Source organism: Salvia miltiorrhiza, chromosome 7 (genome assembly GCF_028751815.1).
Source record: "Salvia miltiorrhiza cultivar Shanhuang (shh) chromosome 7, IMPLAD_Smil_shh, whole genome shotgun sequence".
Taxonomy (NCBI): domain Eukaryota; kingdom Viridiplantae; phylum Streptophyta; class Magnoliopsida; order Lamiales; family Lamiaceae; genus Salvia; species Salvia miltiorrhiza.
The window spans coordinates 48,448,127-48,473,632 of NC_080393.1; the positions used below are offsets into that span (position 1 = coordinate 48,448,127).

At 45.7% G+C, this 25,506-nt stretch overlaps 1 protein-coding gene across 1 annotated transcript; it reads right to left on the bottom strand.

The window, feature by feature from the left end:
- Positions 1–13,680: 13,680 nt before the first annotated feature.
- Positions 13,681–14,646, bottom strand: LOC130994319 (uncharacterized). The gene has a single exon (XM_057919365.1). It carries the CDS (start codon positions 14,644–14,646, stop codon positions 13,681–13,683), a length of 966 nt encoding a protein of 321 aa, XP_057775348.1.
- Between the last annotated feature and the right edge of the window lie 10,860 nt (positions 14,647–25,506).

The following is a 25,506-nucleotide window of genomic DNA, read 5'->3' on the forward strand; positions in this document are numbered from 1 at the left end:
AGCAAAAGAGACTAAAATAGGGTGAAGCTTGGGTTACACACGGGCGAGAGCCTTGGCACGCGGCGAGGGCTCGCTTGGGCGAGGGAATGAGGTGCCTCGGCGAGGCAGGGCCAAGCCTGGGCGCTGAGAGGCTGGATCGGCGAGGGGGGCTGCAGCTCAGCGCGGAGTGAAGACCCTCGGCGCTGGGGGCTGCAGTACGCGGGCGAGGAGCGAGAGCGTGCGGCGAGGGGGCTGCTCCTCGGCGAGCAGTTGGGCGAGGAGGCTGCTGTACGCGGGCGAGGAGCGAGAGCGTGCGGCGAGGGGGCTGCTCCTCGGCGAGCAGTTGGGCGAGGAGGCTGCTCCTCGGCGAGCAGTTGGGCGAGGCCAGGGGGCTGCCTCGGCGATGTGGGGCAAGGGCCTAGGGAGGCCTCGGCGAGGAGGGCTGCTGAAGCGGCGATGGAAGGTGGCGAGGAGATGAAGGCCTCGCCGAGCTCAGTACAGGTCCTCGGCGACCTAGATTGGGAGATCGCCGAGGGAGTGGCGAGGAGATGAAGACCTCGACCTAGCAGCGTTGAGAGATCGGCGATCTACACGGCGAGCTCTCCAAGGCATCGGCAATCTGGAATAAGACTCGGACTCGGATGTAAGCGTGAGTACACGGGCGCATGCGCCACACGTACTCCGCCTTCTTTTGCTCCCAGAAAATACTAAAAATAGACATTACCTTTATTTCCACAAATTCCTACAAAGAATAGGTAATTGTCATTCAAAACACCAATACTCATAAGATATAAGACCAAAACGCACTCACAACTCCCCCACAATATGAACAAATAGGCACAAATCAACCCCCCCCACACTTAGTCTTTTGCTTGTCCTCAAGCAAAAATCAGTATAAAACTAATGAAAAGATGGTATCCTCGATGCTCAATTCCAACTAGACTTTCACAGATAATTCAAGGTTTTTCACAACAACACACGATTCTAGATGATGCAAAAACTCAGAGTAGAAGAAGCAACACAAATGTAAACAAAAGATTCGATCAGACCCAGTTCTCCGATAGAAGTGAATTCTCAACGCAAAATAACCCTAACTAAGAAAACAGGAAACCCTAACTATGAACTGCGTCTAGAAATGGAACTGCCGCTTTTTGGAGAGCGGAAGAATGAATGATCGATAACCCTAGAATTGAGAAGCCTCGCCCTTTTATATCCAAAAATAAAACACGCCAATAGCTTCTTTAACACTGCATCCGGGACACGTGGCAATCTCTAACTGGAGCAAAAGAGACTAAAATAGGGTGAAGCTTGGGTTACACACGGGCGAGAGCCTTGGCACGCGGCGAGGGCTCGCTTGGGCGAGGGAATGAGGTGCCTCGGCGAGGCAGGGCCAAGCCTGGGCGCTGAGAGGCTGGATCGGCGAGGGGGGCTGCAGCTCAGCGCGGAGTGAAGACCCTCGGCGCTGGGGGCTGCAGTACGCGGGCGAGGAGCGAGAGCGTGCGGCGAGGGGGCTGCTCCTCGGCGAGCAGTTGGGCGAGGAGGCTGCTGTACGCGGGCGAGGAGCGAGAGCGTGCGGCGAGGGGGCTGCTCCTCGGCGAGCAGTTGGGCGAGGCCAGGGGGCTGCCTCGGCGATGTGGGGGCAAGGGCCTAGGGAGGCCTCGGCGAGGAGGGCTGCTGAAGCGGCGATGGAAGGTGGCGAGGAGATGAAGGCCTCGCCGAGCTCAGTACAGGTCCTCGGCGACCTAGATTGGGAGATCGCCGAGGGAGTGGCGAGGAGATGAAGACCTCGACCTAGCAGTGTTGAGAGATCGGCGATCTACACGGCGAGCTCTCCAAGGCATCGGCAATCTGGAATAAGACTCGGACTCGGATGTAAGCGTGAGTACAACGGGCGCATGCGCCACACGTACTCCGCCTTCTTTTGCTCCCAGAAAATACTAAAAATAGACATTACCTTTATTTCCACAAATTCCTACAAAGAATAGGTAATTGTCATTCAAAACACCAATACTCATAAGATATAAGACCAAAACGCACTCACAACTCCCCCACAATATGAACAAATAGGCACAAATCAACCCCCCCCCACACTTAGTCTTTTGCTTGTCCTCAAGCAAAAATCAGTATAAAACTAATGAAAAGATGGTATCTCGATGCTCAATTCCAACTAGACTTTCACAGATAATTCAAGGTTTTTCACAACAACACACGATTCTAGATGATGCAAAAAACTCAGAGTAGAAGAAGCAACACAAATGTAAACAAAAGATTCGATCAGACCCAGTTCTCCGATAGAAGTGAATTCTCAACGCAAAATAACCCTAACTAAGAAAACAGGAAACCCTAACTATGAACTGCGTCTAGAAATGGAACTGCCGCTTTTTGGAGAGCGGAAGAATGAATGATCGATAACCCTAGAATTGAGAAGCCTCGCCCTTTTATATCCAAAAATAAAACACGCCAATAGCTTCTTTAACACTGCATCCGGGACACGTGGCAATCTCTAACTGGAGCAAAAGAGACTAAAATAGGGTGAAGCTTGGGTTACACACGGGCGAGAGCCTTGGCACGCGGCGAGGGCTCGCTTGGGCGAGGGAATGAGGTGCCTCGGCGAGGCAGGGCCAAGCCTGGGCGCTGAGAGGCTGGATCGGCGAGGGGGGCTGCAGCTCAGCGCGGAGTGAAGACCCTCGGCGCTGGGGGCTGCAGTACGCGGGCGAGGAGCGAGAGCGTGCGGCGAGGGGGCTGCTCCTCGGCGAGCAGTTGGGCGAGGAGGCTGCCTCGGCGATGTGGGGCAAGGGCCTAGGGAGGCCTCGGCGAGGAGGGCTGCTGAAGCGGCGATGGAAGGTGGCGAGGAGATGAAGGCCTCGCCGAGCTCAGTACAGGTCCTCGGCGACCTAGATTGGGAGATCGCCGAGGGAGTGGCGAGGAGATGAAGACCTCGACCTAGCAGTGTTGAGAGATCGGCGATCTACACGGCGAGCTCTCCAAGGCATCGGCAATCTGGAATAAGACTCGGACTCGGATGTAAGCGTGAGTACACGGGCGCATGCGCCACACGTACTCCGCCTTCTTTTGCTCCCAGAAAATACTAAAAATAGACATTACCTTTATTTCCACAAATTCCTACAAAGAATAGGTAATTGTCATTCAAAACACCAATACTCATAAGATATAAGACCAAAACGCACTCACAACTCCCCCACAATATGAACAAATAGGCACAAATCAACCCGCCCCACACTTAGTCTTTTGCTTGTCCTCAAGCAAAAATCAGTATAAAACTAATGAAAAGATGGTATCTCGATGCTCAATTCCAACTAGACTTTCACAGATAATTCAAGGTTTTTCACAACAACACACGATTCTAGATGATGCAAAAACTCAGAGTAGAAGAAGCAACACAAATGTAAACAAAAGATTCGATCAGACCCAGTTCTCCGATAGAAGTGAATTCTCAACGCAAAATAACCCTAACTAAGAAAACAGGAAACCCTAACTATGAACTGCGTCTAGAAATGGAACTGCCGCTTTTTGGAGAGCGGAAGAATGAATGATCGATAACCCTAGAATTGAGAAGCCTCGCCCTTTTATATCCAAAAATAAAACACGCCAATAGCTTCTTTAAACACTGCATCCGGGACACGTGGCAATCTCTAACTGGAGCAAAAGAGACTAAAATAGGGTGAAGCTTGGGTTACACACGGGCGAGAGCCTTGGCACGCGGCGAGGGCTCGCTTGGGCGAGGGAATGAGGTGCCTCGGCGAGGCAGGGCCAAGCCTGGGCGCTGAGAGGCTGGATCGGCGAGGGGGGCTGCAGCTCAGCGCGGAGTGAAGACCCTCGGCGCTGGGGGCTGCAGTACGCGGGCGAGGAGCGAGAGCGTGCGGCGAGGGGGCTGCTCCTCGGCGAGCAGTTGGGCGAGGAAGCTGCTGTACGCGGGCGAGGAGCGAGAGCGTGCGGCGAGGGGGCTGCTCCTCGGCGAGCAGTTGGGCGAGGAGGCTGCTCCTCGGCGAGCAGTTGGGCGAGGCCAGGGGGCTGCCTCGGCGATGTGGGGCAAGGGCCTAGGGAGGCCTCGGCGAGGAGGGCTGCTGAAGCGGCGATGGAAGGTGGCGAGGAGATGAAGGCCTCGCCGAGCTCAGTACAGGTCCTCGGCGACCTAGATTGGGAGATCGCCGAGGGAGTGGCGAGGAGATGAAGACCTCGACCTAGCAGTGTTGAGAGATCGGCGATCTACACGGCGAGCTCTCCAAGGCATCGGCAATCTGGAATAAGACTCGGACTCGGATGTAAGCGTGAGTACACGGGCGCATGCGCCACACGTACTCCGCCTTCTTTTGCTCCCAGAAAATACTAAAAATAGACATTACCTTTATTTCCACAAATTCCTACAAAGAATAGGTAATTGTCATTCAAAACACCAATACTCATAAGATATAAGACCAAAACGCACTCACAACTCCCCCACAATATGAACAAATAGGCACAAATCAACCCCCCCCCACACTTAGTCTTTTGCTTGTCCTCAAGCAAAAATCAGTATAAAACTAATGAAAAGATGGTATCTCGATGCTCAATTCCAACTAGACTTTCACAGATAATTCAAGGTTTTTCACAACAACACACGATTCTAGATGATGCAAAAACTCAGAGTAGAAGAAGCAACACAAATGTAAACAAAAGATTCGATCAGACCCAGTTCTCCGATAGAAGTGAATTCTCAACGCAAAATAACCCTAACTAAGAAAACAGGAAACCCTAACTATGAACTGCGTCTAGAAATGGAACTGCCGCTTTTTGGAGAGCGGAAGAATGAATGATCGATAACCCTAGAATTGAGAAGCCTCGCCCTTTTATATCCAAAAATAAAACACGCCAATAGCTTCTTTAACACTGCATCCGGGACACGTGGCAATCTCTAACTGGAGCAAAAGAGACTAAAATAGGGTGAAGCTTGGGTTACACACGGGCGAGAGCCTTGGCACGCGGCGAGGGCTCGCTTGGCGAGGGAATGAGGTGCCTCGGCGAGGCAGGGCCAAGCCTGGGCGCTGAGAGGCTGGATCGGCGAGGGGGGGCTGCAGCTCAGCGCGGAGTGAAGACCCTCGGCGCTGGGGGCTGCAGTACGCGGGCGAGGAGCGAGAGCGTGCGGCGAGGGGGCTGCTCCTCGGCGAGCAGTTGGGCGAGGAGGCTGCCTCGGCGATGTGGGGCAAGGGCCTAGGGAGGGCCTCGGCGAGGAGGGCTGCTGAAGCGGCGATGGAAGGTGGCGAGGAGATGAAGGCCTCGCCGAGCTCAGTACAGGTCCTCGGCGACCTAGATTGGGAGATCGCCGAGGGAGTGGCGAGGAGATGAAGACCTCGACCTAGCAGTGTTGAGAGATCGGCGATCTACACGGCGAGCTCTCCAAGGCATCGGCAATCTGGAATAAGACTCGGACTCGGATGTAAGCGTGAGTACACGGGCGCATGCGCCACACGTACTCCGCCTTCTTTTGCTCCCAGAAAATACTAAAAATAGACATTACCTTTATTTCCACAAATTCCTACAAAGAATAGGTAATTGTCATTCAAAACACCAATACTCATAAGATATAAGACCAAAACGCACTCACAACTCCCCCACAATATGAACAAATAGGCACAAATCAACCCGCCCCACACTTAGTCTTTTGCTTGTCCTCAAGCAAAAATCAGTATAAAACTAATGAAAAGATGGTATCTCGATGCTCAATTCCAACTAGACTTTCACAGATAATTCAAGGTTTTTCACAACAACACACGATTCTAGATGATGCAAAAACTCAGAGTAGAAGAAGCAACACAAATGTAAACAAAAGATTCGATCAGACCCAGTTCTCCGATAGAAGTGAATTCTCAACGCAAAATAACCCTAACTAAGAAAACAGGAAACCCTAACTATGAACTGCGTCTAGAAATGGAACTGCCGCTTTTTGGAGAGCGGAAGAATGAATGATCGATAACCCTAGAATTGAGAAGCCTCGCCCTTTTATATCCAAAAATAAAACACGCCAATAGCTTCTTTAACACTGCATCCGGGACACGTGGCAATCTCTAACTGGAGCAAAAGAGACTAAAATAGGGTGAAGCTTGGGTTACACACGGGCGAGAGCCTTGGCACGCGGCGAGGGCTCGCTTGGGCGAGGGGAATGAGGTGCCTCGGCGAGGCAGGGCCAAGCCTGGGCGCTGAGAGGCTGGATCGGCGAGGGGGGCTGCAGCTCAGCACGGAGTGAAGACCCTCGGCGCTGGGGGCTGCAGTACGCGGGCGAGGAGCGAGAGCGTGCGGCGAGGGGGCTGCTCCTCGGCGAGCAGTTGGGCGAGGAGGCTGCTGTACGCGGGCGAGGAGCGAGAGCGTGCGGCGAGGGGGCTGCTCCTCGGCGAGCAGTTGGGCGAGGAGGCTGCTCCTCGGCGAGCAGTTGGGCGAGGCCAGGGGGCTGCCTCGGCGATGTGGGGCAAGGGCCTAGGGAGGCCTCGGCGAGGAGGGCTGCTGAAGCGGCGATGGAAGGTGGCGAGGAGATGAAGGCCTCGCCGAGCTCAGTACAGGTCCTCGGCGACCTAGATTGGGAGATCGCCGAGGGAGTGGCGAGGAGATGAAGACCTCGACCTAGCAGTGTTGAGAGATCGGCGATCTACACGGCGAGCTCTCCAAGGCATCGGCAATCTGGAATAAGACTCGGACTCGGATGTAAGCGTGAGTACACGGGCGCATGCGCCACACGTACTCCGCCTTCTTTTGCTCCCAGAAAATACTAAAAATAGACATTACCTTTATTTCCACAAATTCCTACAAAGAATAGGTAATTGTCATTCAAAACACCAATGCTCATAAGATATAAGACCAAAACGCACTCACAACTCCCCCACAATATGAACAAATAGGCACAAATCAACCCCCCCCACACTTAGTCTTTTGCTTGTCCTCAAGCAAAAATCAGTATAAAACTAATGAAAAGATGGTATCTCGATGCTCAATTCCAACTAGACTTTCACAGATAATTCAAGGTTTTTCACAACAACACACGATTCTAGATGATGCAAAAACTCAGAGTAGAAGAAGCAACACAAATGTAAACAAAAGATTCGATCAGACCCAGTTCTCCGATAGAAGTGAATTCTCAACGCAAAATAACCCTAACTAAGAAAACAGGAAACCCTAACTATGAACTGCGTCTAGAAATGGAACTGCCGCTTTTTGGAGAGCGGAAGAATGAATGATCGATAACCCTAGAATTGAGAAGCCTCGCCCTTTTATATCCAAAAATAAAACACGCCAATAGCTTCTTTAACACTGCATCCGGGACACGTGGCAATCTCTAACTGGAGCAAAAGAGACTAAAATAGGGTGAAGCTTGGGTTACACACGGGCGAGAGCCTTGGCACGCGGCGAGGGCTCGCTTGGGCGAGGGAATGAGGTGCCTCGGCGAGGCAGGGCCAAGCCTGGGCGCTGAGAGGCTGGATCGGCGAGGGGGGCTGCAGCTCAGCGCGGAGTGAAGACCCTCGGCGCTGGGGGCTGCAGTACGCGGGCGAGGAGCGAGAGCGTGCGGCGAGGGGGCTGCTCCTCGGCGAGCAGTTGGGCGAGGAGGCTGCCTCGGCGATGTGGGGCAAGGGCCTAGGGAGGCCTCGGCGAGGAGGGCTGCTGAAGCGGCGATGGAAGGTGGCGAGGAGATGAAGGCCTCGCCGAGCTCAGTACAGGTCCTCGGCGACCTAGATTGGGAGATCGCCGAGGGAGTGGCGAGGAGATGAAGACCTCGACCTAGCAGTGTTGAGAGATCGGCGATCTACACGGCGAGCTCTCCAAGGCATCGGCAATCTGGAATAAGACTCGGACTCGGATGTAAGCGTGAGTACACGGGCGCATGCGCCACACGTACTCCGCCTTCTTTTGCTCCCATAAAATACTAAAAATAGACATTACCTTTATTTCCACAAATTCCTACAAAGAATAGGTAATTGTCATTCAAAACACCAATACTCATAAGATATAAGACCAAAACGCACTCACAACTCCCCCACAATATGAACAAATAGGCACAAATCAACCCGCCCCACACTTAGTCTTTTGCTTGTCCTCAAGCAAAAATCAGTATAAAACTAATGAAAAGATGGTATCTCGATGCTCAATTCCAACTAGACTTTCACAGATAATTCAAGGTTTTTCACAACAACACACGATTCTAGATGATGCAAAAACTCAGAGTAGAAGAAGCAACACAAATGTAAACAAAAGATTCGATCAGACCCAGTTCTCCGATAGAAGTGAATTCTCAACGCAAAATAACCCTAACTAAGAAAACAGGAAACCCTAACTATGAACTGCGTCTAGAAATGGAACTGCCGCTTTTTGGAGAGCGGAAGAATGAATGATCGATAACCCTAGAATTGAGAAGCCTCGCCCTTTTATATCCAAAAATAAAACACGCCAATAGCTTCTTTAACACTGCATCCGGGACACGTGGCAATCTCTAACTGGAGCAAAAGAGACTAAAATAGGGTGAAGCTTGGGTTACACACGGGCGAGAGCCTTGGCACGCGGCGAGGGCTCGCTTGGGCGAGGGAATGAGGTGCCTCGGCGAGGCAGGGCCAAGCCTGGGCGCTGAGAGGCTGGATCGGCGAGGGGGGCTGCAGCTCAGCGCGGAGTGAAGACCCTCGGCGCTGGGGGCTGCAGTACGCGGGCGAGGAGCGAGAGCGTGCGGCGAGGGGGCTGCTCCTCGGCGAGCAGTTGGGCGAGGAGGCTGCTGTACGCGGGCGAGGAGCGAGAGCGTGCGGCGAGGGGCTGCTCCTCGGCGAGCAGTTGGGCGAGGAGGCTGCTCCTCGGCGAGCAGTTGGGCGAGGCCAGGGGGCTGCCTCGGCGATGTGGGGCAAGGGCCTAGGGAGGCCTCGGCAAGGAGGGCTGCTGAAGCGGCGATGGAAGGTGGCGAGGAGATGAAGGCCTCGCCGAGCTCAGTACAGGTCCTCGGCGACCTAGATTGGGAGATCGCCGAGGGAGTGGCGAGGAGATGAAGACCTCGACCTAGCAGTGTTGAGAGATCGGCGATCTACACGGCGAGCTCTCCAAGGCATCGGCAATCTGGAATAAGACTCGGACTCGGATGTAAGCGTGAGTACACGGGCGCATGCGCCACACGTACTCCGCCTTCTTTTGCTCCCAGAAAATACTAAAAATAGACATTACCTTTATTTCCACAAATTCCTACAAAGAATAGGTAATTGTCATTCAAAACACCAATACTCATAAGATATAAGACCAAAACGCACTCACAACTCCCCCACAATATGAACAAATAGGCACAAATCAACCCGCCCCACACTTAGTCTTTTGCTTGTCCTCAAGCAAAAATCAGTATAAAACTAATGAAAAGATGGTATCTCGATGCTCAATTCCAACTAGACTTTCACAGATAATTCAAGGTTTTTCACAACAACACACGATTCTAGATGATGCAAAAACTCAGAGTAGAAGAAGCAACACAAATGTAAACAAAAGATTCGATCAGACCCAGTTCTCCGATAGAAGTGAATTCTCAACGCAAAATAACCCTAACTAAGAAAACAGGAAACCCTAACTATGAACTGCGTCTAGAAATGGAACTGCCCGCTTTTTGGAGAGCGGAAGAATGAATGATCGATAACCCTAGAATTGAGAAGCCTCGCCCTTTTATATCCAAAAATAAAACACGCCAATAGCTTCTTTAACACTGCATCCGGGACACGTGGCAATCTCTAACTGGAGCAAAAGAGACTAAAATAGGGTGAAGCTTGGGTTACACACGGGCGAGAGCCTTGGCACGCGGCGAGGGCTCGCTTGGGCGAGGGAATGAGGTGCCTCGGCGAGGCAGGGCCAAGCCTGGGCGCTGAGAGGCTGGATCGGCGAGGGGGGCTGCAGCTCAGCGCGGAGTGAAGACCCTCGGCGCTGGGGGCTGCAGTACGCGGGCGAGGAGCGAGAGCGTGCGGCGAGGGGGCTGCTCCTCGGCGAGCAGTTGGGCGAGGAGGCTGCTGTACGCGGGCGAGGAGCGAGAGCGTGCGGCGAGGGGGCTGCTCCTCGGCGAGCAGTTGGGCGAGGAGGCTGCTCCTCGGCGAGCAGTTGGGCGAGGCCAGGGGGCTGCCTCGGCGATGTGGGGCAAGGGCCTAGGGAGGCCTCGGCGAGGAGGGCTGCTGAAGCGGCGATGGAAGGTGGCGAGGAGATGAAGGCCTCGCCGAGCTCAGTACAGGTCCTCGGCGACCTAGATTGGGAGATCGCCGAGGGAGTGGCGAGGAGATGAAGACCTCGACCTAGCAGTGTTGAGAGATCGGCGATCTACACGGCGAGCTCTCCAAGGCATCGGCAATCTGGAATAAGACTCGGACTCGGATGTAAGCGTGAGTACACCGGGCGCATGCGCCACACGTACTCCGCCTTCTTTTGCTCCCATAAAATACTAAAAATAGACATTACCTTTATTTCCACAAATTCCTACAAAGAATAGGTAATTGTCATTCAAAACACCAATACTCATAAGATATAAGACCAAAACGCACTCACAACTCCCCCCACAATATGAACAAATAGGCACAAATCAACCCCCCCCACACTTAGTCTTTTGCTTGTCCTCAAGCAAAAATCAGTATAAAACTAATGAAAAGATGGTATCTCGATGCTCAATTCCAACTAGACTTTCACAGATAATTCAAGGTTTTTCACAACAACACACGATTCTAGATGATGCAAAAACTCAGAGTAGAAGAAGCAACACAAATGTAAACAAAAGATTCGATCAGACCCAGTTCTCCGATAGAAGTGAATTCTCAACGCAAAATAACCCTAACTAAGAAAACAGGAAACCCTAACTATGAACTGCGTCTAGAAATGGAACTGCCGCTTTTTGGAGAGCGGAAGAATGAATGATCGATAACCCTAGAATTGAGAAGTCTCGCCCTTTTATATCCAAAAATAAAACACGCCAATAGCTTCTTTAACACTGCATCCGGGACACGTGGCAATCTCTAACTGGAGCAAAAGAGACTAAAATAGGGTGAAGCTTGGGTTACACACGGGCGAGAGCCTTGGCACGCGGCGAGGGCTCGCTTGGGCGAGGGAATGAGGTGCCTCGGCGAGGCAGGGCCAAGCCTGGGCGCTGAGAGGCTGGATCGGCGAGGGGGGCTGCAGCTCGGCGCGGAGTGAAGACCCTCGGCGCTGGGGGCTGCAGTACGCGGGCGAGGAGCGAGAGCGTGCGGCGAGGGGGCTGCTCCTCGGCGAGCAGTTGGGCGAGGAGGCTGCTGTACGCGGGCGAGGAGCGAGAGCGTGCGGCGAGGGGGCTGCTCCTCGGCGAGCAGTTGGGCGAGGAGGCTGCTCCTCGGCGAGCAGTTGGGCGAGGCCAGGGGGCTGCCTCGGCGATGTGGGGCAAGGGCCTAGGGAGGCCTCGGCGAGGAGGGCTGCTGAAGCGGCGATGGAAGGTGGCGAGGAGATGAAGGCCTCGCCGAGCTCAGTACAGGTCCTCGGCGACCTAGATTGGGAGATCGCCGAGGGAGTGGCGAGGAGATGAAGACCTCGACCTAGCAGTGTTGAGAGATCGGCGATCTACACGGCGAGCTCTCCAAGGCATCGGCAATCTGGAATAAGACTCGGACTCGGATGTAAGCGTGAGTACACGGGCGCATGCGCCACACGTACTCCGCCTTCTTTTGCTCCCAGAAAATACTAAAAATAGACATTACCTTTATTTCCACAAATTCCTACAAAGAATAGGTAATTGTCATTCAAAACACCAATACTCATAAGATATAAGACCAAAATGCACTCACAACTCCCCCACAATATGAACAAATAGGCACAAATCAACCCCCCCACACTTAGTCTTTTGCTTGTCCTCAAGCAAAAATCAGTATAAAACTAATGAAAAGATGGTATCTCGATGCTCAATTCCAACTAGACTTTCACAGATAATTCAAGGTTTTTCACAACAACACACGATTCTAGATGATGCAAAAACTCAGAGTAGAAGAAGCAACACAAATGTAAACAAAAGATTCGATCAGACCCAGTTCTCCGATAGAAGTGAATTCCCTAATGTGATCGCCTTTATAATCCATATCTCAATTAAGCGCATTTCACTTTTTACAACTTTTGTGTTTTCAACCGAAGTTATTCCTTTAAATTCAACAGTTAAGCCAGTATTCGTGAAATAAACCCTTTGGGTGCACTTCCAAAGTTGTTTCACGTGGTTTCCCATGCTCATAGATTTTCTAGAGGAGCAGAGACTCAGAGCTGTCAAATATTTTCAGAATTAAAACAAACTTCACACAAATAGATACGATCGTAGGCAACCACAATGACAACACTCCTTCTATCATCTACCGGACAAATCACGCCTCAAAAGTTTGCAAAAGTGTTACAACAGAAAACTCATAAATCATTTGCATCACACAGAACATGTCAACCGGAAAAACCAAAATTCCACCAATCAGTCACAAACCCGAAAATCACGTTAGAAACCATCACTTCACAATTTTTAAACTGACCAGCTCAATTTCAAACAATTAACTTTATGCAAGGGGACCATTTGCCCCAAAATTAAGCTCATAAATAAAACTTCCCGCAGTTACCAGAAACTCTTCCCCCCACACTTAAAAATAAAGCGCATAAGTGTAGAAACACTTCCCTGGAAGAATAGGGGAGGAGAAACTTCTGACTTCTGCAGGAGATCCACTTCTTCTCATCCGCACAAAATCACTCTCAAAAGAACAATTCCTGCATCAGACCACAGAACCCAAAACAAAACATTAAACAGAAAGAAAACCAAAAGCAAACAGAAAGCAATAAAACATGGGTTGCCTCCCATGCAGCGCTAGTTTTAAAGTCGCCAGCCCGACTTGGAAAAACCCGTTAACCAAAATCACATTTACGATCCAGCTGCCTTAATCCTTGAGAACACAATCCTTCCTTGATTGCAGCTGCGGGTTCTCCTAATGAGTTTACCGAACTCATCACATTTCTCCTCATCAAGATTCTTATTGGGGAGCCAAATCGCGTGCTCCCCACTTCTTTCTTTTCCAAAGGCAATAAGCACTGCAATCCTTGCACAACTCCATCGTTGCAATGCTGTCTATCCAATTCCTCTTCTTCACGGGCCTCCTCAACTTGCAAGATATTGGGAGGCTCCTGCAGCTTTTCCTCATCCTTCTGCATTAAACATTCTTGCTCCTGCAGATTATCAAAACTTTCCTGCACAGAATCTATTTTTTCTGCAGAATCACAAATCTCAACGAAGGAACAGTTATGCAAATAAGGAGAAGAAATAGCAGTCTTTTTATCATAGACAGAAAATGTTACTGATCCACCTGCCCCGGCCATACTCAAAGTTCCAGAACCCACATTAATGCGAGTTTGCGTAGTAGCCATAAAAGGTCGGCCAAGCAGAACAAGACGACCATTTTCTCCTTTTATTCCTTTTCCTGCATCCAGCACCACAAAATCTGTGAGAACTTTAAGTCCTCTCACCGTGACTTCTACATCCTCCAAGAGTCCACGAGGACTGCTAATCGAGCCATCGGCCAGCTGAATCTTCATGTTGGTGCACTTCAGCTCACTTTCTCTTCTTCCCAGCTTCTCGAAAAAATCAAACGGCATCAAGTTGACTGCCGCACCCAAATCAAGCATGCCTGAGACCTCCCCAGCTCGTCCCAAGCCTATGTCAAAAATGAAGCTACCGGGATCTCCTTACTTCGGTAAAGGTTGGGTGGACTGAACCTGCGGCAGAGGTGGACTGGGCTGTTGATTGATCTTCATAGCTTCCACCGTTTTACTCCTCCACTTCCCCGCGGTTCTGTGGGCATCTTCCTCGACAAGCTCAATAGCATGAGCTTGATGCAGCTGTGGGTTTTCAGTTTGCTGCGACTGCTGCAACTGATTCAAAGCTCCTGTGAGTTGCCCGACTGTATTCTCAAGGCGCTTAATGGTAGCATTCTGAGCCTCCATTGCTTGCTTGCTAGCTTGCATAAATGACTGCATCGTGTCCTCCAATGAAGGTCCCATGGGTTGAGGCGGCTGCTGCAATAGCATAGAAAAATTTTGTTGAGGTGGAAAATATTGCGGCTGATTCTGATATCCCATCTGCTGCGGTGGTCTGCGAAACTGATTTCCTTGGCTTGACCCTGACCCGCTAGGAGCTTGATTCCGCCAACCAGAATTGTAGTGTCCTTGGACTGCATAAGTCTCAGCTTGTCCTTCTGGTGGAAATTCTCCCATTCTGTGACAATTATTGGCTCCATGGCCAAAATCACCACAGATTCCACAGCCTTCTGCATTCTGCACTGGAACGGGTGGATTTTCCACCTTGCTCATCTTGAGCTGTTGTAACTCTCTCATCATAGTGGCCATCTGCTTTTGCAGCTCGCAATTTGGTCCTACTGCATTTGCCTCCACCCGTCGTCCCCGAGTGGTCTTCCGCTGTGAACTCTCCGCCAGTGTCTGAAAAATCTGATTAAGTTCAGCTGCGGTTTTTCTGGCGATGTTCCCTCCTGCAGTGCTGTCCACCATAAATTGGGAGGTGTGGATCAATCCATCATAGAAAAATTGGCTCAACATTGCAGGAGCCAGCTGATGCTGCGGACACTGCCGGAGTAATTCTTGGAATCTTTCCCATGCCTCATGAAAAGGCTCGTCAGCTCCCTGGATGAAAGTCATGATCTGTGTACGGATTTCCTGCGTCTTATGGTTGGGTAGAATTTTATCATAAACTTCTCACATGCTTCCCCCCAAGTGTTGATGGAATTTGGAGGCAAGGACAACAGCCATGTCCTTGCCCTATCCTTAAGGGCATAGGGGAAGCACTTGAGCTTCAGCTGATCTTCAGTTATTTCCAGCAGTGGGAAAGTTTGTACTTGAGTACAGAAATCCCGAATGAATTGTAATGCATCTTCATTTGGCAACCCGTAGAAAATAGGAAGCAGATTTGCATCATGGGGCTTCAAACTATAGTTCCTCACTGCAGTAGGGAGAACTATAGCCGATCGTGTAGCCCCAATAACAGGCCGGGCGAAATCTCCAAGGACTTGGGGATTGTCTGCCATTTCTTCTTCACGCTCACTTTCAGACTCTTCAGAATGAAAAGAGTGAGTCTCCGTGTCCTCCAGACTGATAAATGAATTTTTTGCTTGTTCGCGATCTTCTTCCACAGAACTTCTAGAACCGGACTCTAATTTATCCCAACGATCTCCAAACAGCTCTTCACTGCAACTCCTGAACACGTTACTGGTTCGATCAATGTTGTCGTTATAGGGCTCCAACTTTCTTTTCAGACTTCGGCGACCCTGCATACACAACACTAACAAACGGATCAAACGCACCGGAGGGAAAAATACCGAGTCAAAAATAAAAACGCAATTAAAAGGAAAAGAAACACAGAAAACAAAGTGACACAATTAAAAACGCCTAAAATCTTCCCCGGCAACGGCGCCAAAATTTGACTCAACTCAAACACTAGTGAATTGACTGGCAATCGTACGAGGTCAATTGCAGTGGGCAAGCTAACCCAAGTCGTCTCTCAAGGAAGATTCAACAGGGCACCTAATCGTGTCGCACACAAAAAGCAATAAATCCTAAACACTCTAATCAGATTCACGCTGGCACACTCTTAAACTAAAACAGAAATTAAATAAGCTCTGTAAATTTACCTAGGCATGAAATAAATAAGCATGTAAAATTATCTAATGCAGAATTTATAGAAAGCATATAAATTATCTAGGCACAGATTAAACGGCGTAAGATTATCTAAGGTTTTAAACTAAGAGCATTAATTCAATCATAAACCATTTCAGTAAACATTAATTATCTAGACAAGAATAAAATCACTTACAGTAAAGCCGATCCTGAAAATAAATCTCTAGCTACGAATTATCTAGGCGTAAGGATAAATTCTCAACGCAAAATAACCCTAACTAAGAAAACAGGAAACCCTAACTATGAACTGCGTCTAGAAATGGAACTGCCGCTTTTTGGAGAGCGGAAGAATGAATGATCGATAACCCTAGAATTGAGAAGTCTCGCCCTTTTATATCCAAAAATAAAACACGCCAATAGCTTCTTTAACACTGCATCCGGGACACGTGGCAATCTCTAACTGGAGCAAAAGAGACTAAAATAGGGTGAAGCTTGGGTTACACACGGGCGAGAGCCTTGGCACGCGGCGAGGGCTCGCTTGGGCGAGGGAATGAGGTGCCTCGGCGAGGCAGGGCCAAGCCTGGGCGCTGAGAGGCTGGATCGGCGAGGGGGGCTACAGCTCGGCGCGGAGTGAAGACCCTCGGCGCTGGGGGCTGCAGTACGCGGGCGAGGAGCGAGAGCGTGCGGCGAGGGGGCTGCTCCTCGGCGAGCAGTTGGGCGAAGAGGCTGCTGTACGCGGGCGAGGAGCGAGAGCGTGCGGCGAGGGGGCTGCTCCTCGGCGAGCAGTTGGGCGAGGAGGCTGCTCCTCGGCGAGCAGTTGGGCGAGGCCAGGGGGCTGCCTCGGCGATGTGGGGCAAGGGCCTAGGGAGGCCTCGGCGAGGAGGGCTGCTGAAGCGGCGATGGAAGGTGGCGAGGAGATGAAGGCCTCGCCGAGCTCAGTACAGGTCCTCGGCGACCTAGATTGGGAGATCGCCGAGGGAGTGGCGAGGAGATGAAGACCTCGACCTAGCAGTGTTGAGAGATCGGTGATCTACACGGCGAGCTCTCCAAGGCATCGGCAATCTGGAATAAGACTCGGACTCGGATGTAAGCGTGAGTACACGGGCGCATGCGCCACACGTACTCCGCCTTCTTTTGCTCCCATAAAATACTAAAAATAGACATTACCTTTATTTCCACAAATTCCTACAAAGAATAGGTAATTGTCATTCAAAACACCAATACTCATAAGATATAAGACCAAAATGCACTCACAACTCCCCCACAATATGAACAAATAGGCACAAATCATGGTTCAGCCTCTGTTGGTGTTAAATAGAACCTGTGAGAACTCTTTGTTAAGTAAAACCATTTCTCATCTACGTGTACAATGTTTTGCATGCTCTTGAACCTCAAGTTATGTGACAGCCTGCCCATCTCTATTGCATCTAAGCAAAACCTCAACCTTAACAGCTTATTTTGGGTTGTAAGGTCAGGTCTTAGTGCACTCGTGTGAGCTTTGATCAGACCTTGATCTATCCACCGACCTACGGTGCTCTTGCTGCAATTTATTCCATTAGCTAGTCTCCTTATGGTGGACCTCTTTGTTAAATCTAAACTTGCAATTAGCTCTAGGTCTATTTCAACTCTTTTTCTTCTTGGTCTTGCTATCTTCTTACTTGATGAATTTATGGCATGCCCTTGATTTTGTTGTTGTTTTGCCTCAGCCCAAATGCGCGAAACAGTTCGCCGGCAGACGTGGAACTTCTCCTCCATAGCTTTCATCTTCCCTCTTGGTGGCTTTCCATTTTTGCTTTCAAGAAGAAGGAATTGAAGCATTGAAGACCTCTCCTCTGTTGTTAAATCCTTTCTTCTCATCCTTTTTTTTTTGGCACTTGTTCTGCTCGCAACCTGCTCTCAGAAATGGTGAGCAAACAAACAAATGCTCTGTATATATAGCTGATGTTGGACGCATATTGTAGCAATTTCAAATTTATGGAATGAAATGATTAAGTTTGGCCCACCATTTCTGCCGCCTTTTTTTTCCCTCTATTTTGCCGTGTTTTAGCAACAGTTACTGTTCCCAATTCATAGTTAATATAATAAACAATTCAATCACATTAAATAAAGCATTTTAAAATTAATTTAAATTGTTGAATTAATTTAAAAGACATTTTATTAGTCACTTTAATTAGTTAATAAAATAACATTAAATAAAGCACTAATTCTGTGGTCCCTACTACTTTTACATCTAATTCAACTCTCCTTAATACCCGTGCCCAAAAGCAAGGAGACTTGATTAATGGGACGGAGGGAGTATAATATAAGTTTTAAAAAAATATGCATACATAACCATTTTCAAAATATGTATACATAACGGTTAAATAAACCGTTGTAAATAATACTCATATATAACGTTTTTCGTAACGTTAGAATAACCGTTATAAAAAGATGATCATAGATAACGGTCGGCTTAACGGTTTTGTAATACCGTTATGTGTGTAACTAATAGATAACGCACAAACTTAACGGTTTAACTCAAACCGTTATCTAAGCGTTTAGACAACACTACATAGATAACGGTTTTTCGTCAAAACCGTTATCTTTTCCTAAAATGCGCTCATACATAACGGTTTTTTAAAAAAACCGTTATGTATGCGGTGTTATGTATGTGCATTTTTGTAGTAGTGATCGCTGCATTGACTTCCAAGATAAATGCCTTGATTACTGCTAAGATGGAGTCGGCTGTGGAAAATCCGATGATGATGGAAGAGGCAAATTTTGTCATCAATTGGAATTTTAGGAATTTTCAGCAGGGTGGATTTTAAAGAGGACAACAGGGAAACAATCCGAGTGGGCAACAGTTCTATCATGGAGGGTGCCCACATCCCAATTTATCTTATGGGAATTCGAATGACGCGCTTCAGGATCCACTAAGCTTCTCTGTTACCAATGGAGTCATCAATGACGAGAAGAAGCCTAATCTAGAAGAGCTGCTGATGAAATTTATCTCCAAGTCGGATGAGAGGATGGAGAAGCTTAAGTCTACCACTGCTGCTTTAGGGACTCAGATGAAGGTGTTTGAGACTCAGATGACTCAAATAGCCACTGCTATTAGCAATCTAGATCAGTCGGGCCAATTCCCAAGCAATACCGTGGTGAATCCAAAAGAGCAGTGTATGACCGATGAGCTCGAATGTGATACTTCATATGAAGAGCCTCAAGCGATAGAAGAAGAGCAAGAAGTTCGGAAAGTTGAGATGAGCTTGGAGGATGAAAATTTTAAAAGTGTTGAAGAGTGCAAGGTCCTAAATGTAGTCGACACTTGCATCGACCAAGGGAAATCATTGAAGGCTTGTCTCTTTAGCTTTTATCTAACTCCATCTTTTGATTTTAATTTTGATTCATCTGATGAACACTTTTTGGAGTGTGGTAGTACTTTTGATTGTTCACAGGATGGCCATAGTTTTCAAGATATTTGGAAGCTTGGAAAACCACCTTATCATTGGTTCGCAAGAGATGATGTACTCAAATTTGATGAAAAGTGGCCGCCACCTATACCTGCTGGATCGTCGAGCTAACGACGTTAAAAATAGCGCTTATTGGGAGGCAACCCAATTTTTTTGGTTAGTACGTTTCTTTTTGTTTGTTAGTTTGTTTTTATGCCCCACAAATCCTTTTCAAACTTATTCTCCTTAGTGGTGAATAAGTTTGGGGGGATGTGTCTTTGTGGGTGCACTTTTCTTTTTGGTTGTTTTTATTTCGTCGTTGAGTTTTCTTAGTCTTGCTTTGGTGGTTTTTACTTGTGATGTTACCTTGATGAAGATGTGAGTAGTGTAGAGATTGGTTGGATAATTGGCTCATGATGATTTCTGTTTAAAACTTATGGAATTGCATGCGTTTGTGTTGATATTGTTGTGATTGAGCATGAGTGATGAATGATAAGCGTGGTCTCTATGTGTTTGCAATCAATGAAATAAGCTGTGAGGATTTAAGCCTTGACTGTCACCATGTTTACAGTCTTATTTCTTATTCTTGAGTGATTGTTCGAGCATGCATGTGTCTCACTAGAACTTGTCTTGGTTTCTCCCTCGAGGTCATATAGTGTGCTTAATAACTTTGAGATGATAGAAGGCCATCTTTGCTAGCCTATATATCACATATTTGTCCTTTTTACTATATATGATCTTAGTTCGCCCCATTTGAGCCTTATTTTTCCATATTCTTTGTTGTAGCCATGGGTGGGAGCTTGGAGATTGTTGATATGAGATAATTGGGTTGTGGAGACGTGTGATTATGGATTATGAATTTTGTTCTTGATTGAAAAAAAATCCTAGTACCCTGACTTGTTTGAAAAAAGAAAAGAAAAAAATGAAGAAAAGAAAAAAAAAGAAAATAAAAAAAAAGAATTAAAAAAAGAAAGAAAAAAAAAGAGGTACATAGGATGCATTAGAAAGTCACAATGTCATGAGAAATAATTGATGAGTTGTGATGGTTTTTTGTATTGAAAAATCTGGTTTAATGGGATGTGGAGGATTGTGTTGAGTAAGAATGCTATAAGGTTGATGATTGTGCTACATTAAGCTGTATCTTTTAGTCACTTAGCCAAATATATCCTACCCTACCAAAGAGCCTACATTACAACCCTCAATAAAGACCTTTTTGATATTGGTTAAAGGAGCACACATTGAGTGGTGGAGAGGTGAGACAATTGACAACCTTATGGTTGAGTACTTGTTCTGCTTGAACTGAGCGTATACACGTCCATGTTAATTGATACACTTGAGAGTTGAGAGTTCTTATATTCTATATCTTTTTGGCGATGATTGCAAGTCATTGAGACCATAATTTGAAATTTGTCATGAGTGTGATATCTTGATAATAGGAGATACAAATGCATGTTGGTATTTTTGTTGACAAATCTGAAGCCACAATGTTATCCACTTTTCTCTGCACTCTTGTTGTTTCATTCTTGGTTCATCTTTATTTTGTCCGAGGACGGATAATAGTTCAAGTTTGGGGGGTTGATAAACATGCATTTTTACCTCTTGGTGTGTCATTTTTTATGTTTAGTTATGAGGATTTTGTGTGTTTGATGGTTTATTTGAGCTTATATTCGTTTATGGTCAAGAACTTGTTACTTGCTTGTGTTTGAACGAATATTCAGAAATAATGAAGCATAATTTGGAAGAATTGGATGAAATACAAATTGTAGGTCGTCTCGATAAAAGTTCGTGAGTGCAAACGGATCATAAATTGGAGTTCAGACGAGGGAGAACGAGCCAAAACAAAATTGCTGCGCAAAGCTGTCAGGATCTCGTCGAGAATTCGGCGCCTCATGCGGGCTGGCTGGGCGCGCGGCCGCGCCTCGGGCCGCGTGACAGCACAGATTTTGCGCGATTTTTCTATTATTTCAGCTATTTTTTGATCCTACACGGTTTTAACATATATTTTGAGACCTAGGGCATATAAATACTCCCCAAGAACTCATTCTCCAGAACTTTTATCACCTTTCATCATATTTTTACTTTTCCTGAGAGCTGAGAGAGACAGAGAACGGAGCCAGAGCAATTTTTACTTTTCCTGAGAGCTGAGAGAGACGGAGAACGGAGCCAGAGCAAGAACTGAAGATTCTCGATTCTGCTACGGTTTTATTGTTGAATGTTTTACAGTTTTATTGAGATATTGATTTTTAGTCATATGTTTATGTGTGGCTAAAAATCCCTCTTTCCCAGGGTTTAGGGAGTAGACATGATTTGAATTGAACATGTTAGTTAGGAGAATCTGTTGAAACCTTTGCCTTGGGAAATCTTCTCTTATCTGTTTCTCTGTTTCGCAGCTTGATTTATTTTCTTTCCTGCTGTTTATTTATTTTGTTCTTTACAACAAAAACTCGTAATTTCGTTTGTCCAGATAGAGTAGAATAATTTAGGATAGACATTGATAATAATTAGTCTCTGTGGAATACGACCTTGCTTGCTACTGTACACAATTGCACCCGTACACTTGTTGCGTGTCAAATAAAATTAGCGAACAGATGGCTTCACAACAGATGGCATAATCGATTCTGTGCTGGTCGATTTGGGCATCCTGCTCGATAGGTGGCGAATTGGAATTTCGTCCGTGGAGGACAGCTGCATAATAATCTCTCGAATAACATCATTCTCCTCTATTTTGGCATCCTCATCATTCAGCACACTGAAAATAACTTGCTCGAGCTCCTCTTTCCTGAAATTCTCAACAAAATCATCAACCGAAAGATCAATCAGAATCATTAAAATAGATTCAGGATCCTCTTCGATTTCTGTTTCTGCCTCTGAGTCAGGATCCGTTTTGGCAAACAGATCATCTTCAACAGTCGAGGCACTGAGTTCAACTTTGAGAAACAGTTCTGTTTGGGCAAACAGAACAATTTTCGATTCTGACAGTTTTCGCAGCTTCCTCGCCTTAGCATCTTTTCTCAACCTAGACTTTTTTTATTTTTTTATTTTTTTATTTTTTAAATCCTGCTCATAAACAACAAAAGAAAACAAATAAAAACAATAAAAATAAATAAATAGGAAAAAGAAAATAATCAACACCGTTCCCCGGCAACGGCGCCAATTTGGTGGACGTCGTATTCCACCAAATAATTCCTGCAATAGCTAAGAATTAGTATAGTTAGTAGCAAGCAGGGTCGAACCACAGAGAACGGGTAATTGCAATCAATTTCCTAGATATCTAAATTTTGGTGTAGCCAGCACGCCTTAAATCGAGAGAAAATATTAATTAACCTAAAAAAGCAAATTAAATCAAATCAAATAACTCTAGAAAATAATCAATAAAAGGTAACTCGACTCGAATAAATCCACACTAATTCAATCTCTTATCATCGGCGCAAAAATTAATTAATCCCTATCAACCAACCAGTTATAGGATACCGTGAACGCAACGGACGTACCCCAATTCCTACTTACTGTGTCGATAGACAGCTAGAGATGCCAGACCTGCCTATTTCCCTTATTAAAATATAACCTATCTGGAGACACCAGATCTAGATTTAATATTCTAATAGCTTTAAGATGAATGAACCCAGTTTAGATAAATTATCCTAGAGACGCTAGTAATAATTCATCCACCAATTTATTCCTACTACGAACATGGTAGCTTTATCACGAATCAGCCATATTCTAACAATCACGAATCAGCCATATTCTATTGCACTGATCTCCAACTAGCCGCCAAGTACCAAGAATAAAATAATAGTAAAAGTCAAAAGCTAATAAAAAAACCTAAGCAAATTAAAGTAAAAGTGTTTTAAACTAAATCTCCCTAACTCCTTAAAACGTGTCCCTCAAAAAACAAAACTAATTCCTATATATATTCCTAATATGGTGGCTAAGTGGAGCACAAAAATAAGGTTTAGGGAATTAAATCCCTTCATGGCCGTCTATCACTTAATAACTGGGCCAATCAACTACTTACAAAATAAAGCCCAAAGGTAATTAAAACACAAGAGTTTAAAGGCTTAATTAAATTTAGAATAATTAACTTCAAGCCCAATCTCTAATTCCTTCTTTAAAAGCACACGAACTTCATCAAATTCACACCATTCTTGAGCTTTCTTCATACATGAGTCTCCAACTCTGATCCATGCAATTCCTGCGTTAAAACACCAACGAACTTGGGCAATATCAAATAAAAACACACGATAATAAACATGAATCTAGACAACTAAATTGCACACATCAGTATCGATGAACATTAGTATGTTTATTTATTTTTATACGAACAAATCAGACGAACATTAGTATGTTCATTTGTTTTTATACGAAAATATCGACGAACATTAGTATGTTCATTTATTTTTATATGAACATTAGTATGTTTATTTGTTTTTATACGAACATATCGACGAACTTGATTCTGTAATGGAACAAGTTGGGATTGGCCCCGGCCCATGAGTTACAAGGGATAGGAGAGAAGATTGTGAGTGATTGTGGTGGGCTTCCTCTAGCTATCAATGTGATTGGAGGGCTGTTGTCTAAGGTGGAGAGATTAAAAGATGCTTAGGAGAATATTGGGAACGATGTAAGAGTTGCAATTGGTGAAGCAGACAAGCAATTCTCTAATATACTATCCTTAAGTTATAACCATTTGCCGCTTCACTTGAAACTAGGGATGTAAACGAACCGAATCGAATCGAATATCATTGGATTCAATTCATATTCGTAAAAGTAATTGCATATTCGAATCTGTATTCGAATATCTTTCGAATCATATTTTACTATTCATATTCGATTCGTATACTGATTCGCGAATACTCGAATCGAATTGAATATTCGTTTCATTTTTTCACAAGTGTATGTTATACAATTTAAATTAAATATTTTATTAGAAAATTCCTACTATTTAGTTTAATTCGAATATATCCAATTCGCGATTTTAATAAAGAAAAATTCTAAAATAATATTTCAAATAATATGGAGATCACGCACATTACATTTACTTAAAATTCAATAATATATGCTAAAAATATATTCTTCTGTTTCAAAAATCCAACTCCCAAATTATAATAACTAATATTCAAAAGTTTGGATAGCATAACTAAGCATTTGAATAAAGCAAGCATCAATAAGAACTCTTATATAACACTTCAATAAATAGAAGTACGTCGTACTATTTCAATTCACTAGAATTATTTGAATAAATAAAGCAAGCATGCGGAAGCTATCAACAATGATATTATTGTAAATCTAGGAAGCACCGGTACGTTTCTGGCTCCAGCGTCCTGGTATTAATACCAAAAAATACCAATACGTTTAAAATACGTTTAAAAGACGTATTTAATACATTTTTCGTATTTTTTTAACTTACTTTTAGGGTTGGGAAATACGTATTTAATACGTTCCGGAGACGTTTTTTTGACTAAAAAATACGTCTGACCAGATTTTTTTAAAAAAAAGAAGAGAAAACCCTAACCCTGCGCCAGTTACGAATTAGACAGACCCACTCTCATTTCTCTCGTAAACCTTCACCCACCCTGCGCAAGAAGACAAGGCAGCGCCGTTCTCCGCCACCGGTCTGGACCGCCGCCTTCTGGACTGCCGTAATTGCTAAGATTAACTAATTTTTGTGGGTATTTAACGTAAGACAGCGGTGGGTATTTTTTGGAATTGAATCTTTGATTTGTGTGAGGTAGGGTGAGTGGGTTAATTAATAATTGATTGTTTATTGCTATTGGGGTATATTGGCGGTGGGTATGGGTGAGTGGGTTAATTAATAATTGATTGTTTATTGCTATTGGGGTATATTGGCGGTGGGTATATTGATATTGGGGTGGGTGGCAGATTGCCTAATTAGGCTAATTTGTGAACTAACTTCTAAGTTTTAAGAATTAAGTAATTATTTGCTCTATTTGGTTATGAATGAGTTTCTATGATATATATACTAATATTATTTATAAAAAAAAATTAAAACGTATTTTTAACGTATTCGTATTGTGATTTCTGGGATATTGACGTATTTTCGTACTCGTCTCGTATCGTATTCGTATTTCGTATTCGTACCGGTGCTTCCTAGTTGTAAATCACTTTTATTTTAATAAATATTACTAATATTTTTTATTTATTATACTTTAAATCTATTTTATTATTTATTTTTTAGTATATATATATATATATATATATATATATATATATTTATATATCGAATAATTTCCAATACCGAATCGAATATCGTGATTCTCAAATCGTATTCGATAACTAAACGAATCACAAAATGTATTTGTATTCGTATTCGAATCATAAAATTTCGTATTCGAATATCAAAAATTTGAATCGAATACCGAATCGAACCAAAATTATTTGATATCCCTACTTGAAAACATGTTTCCACTATATGGCACCATTGCCCGAAGATTGCGAG

What these genes read in the sequence shown, in the direction of transcription:
- LOC130994319 (XM_057919365.1), bottom strand. Translation starts at nt 14,646, where the DNA reads ATGACTTTCATCCAGGGAGCTGACGAGCCTTTTCATGAGGCATGGGAA.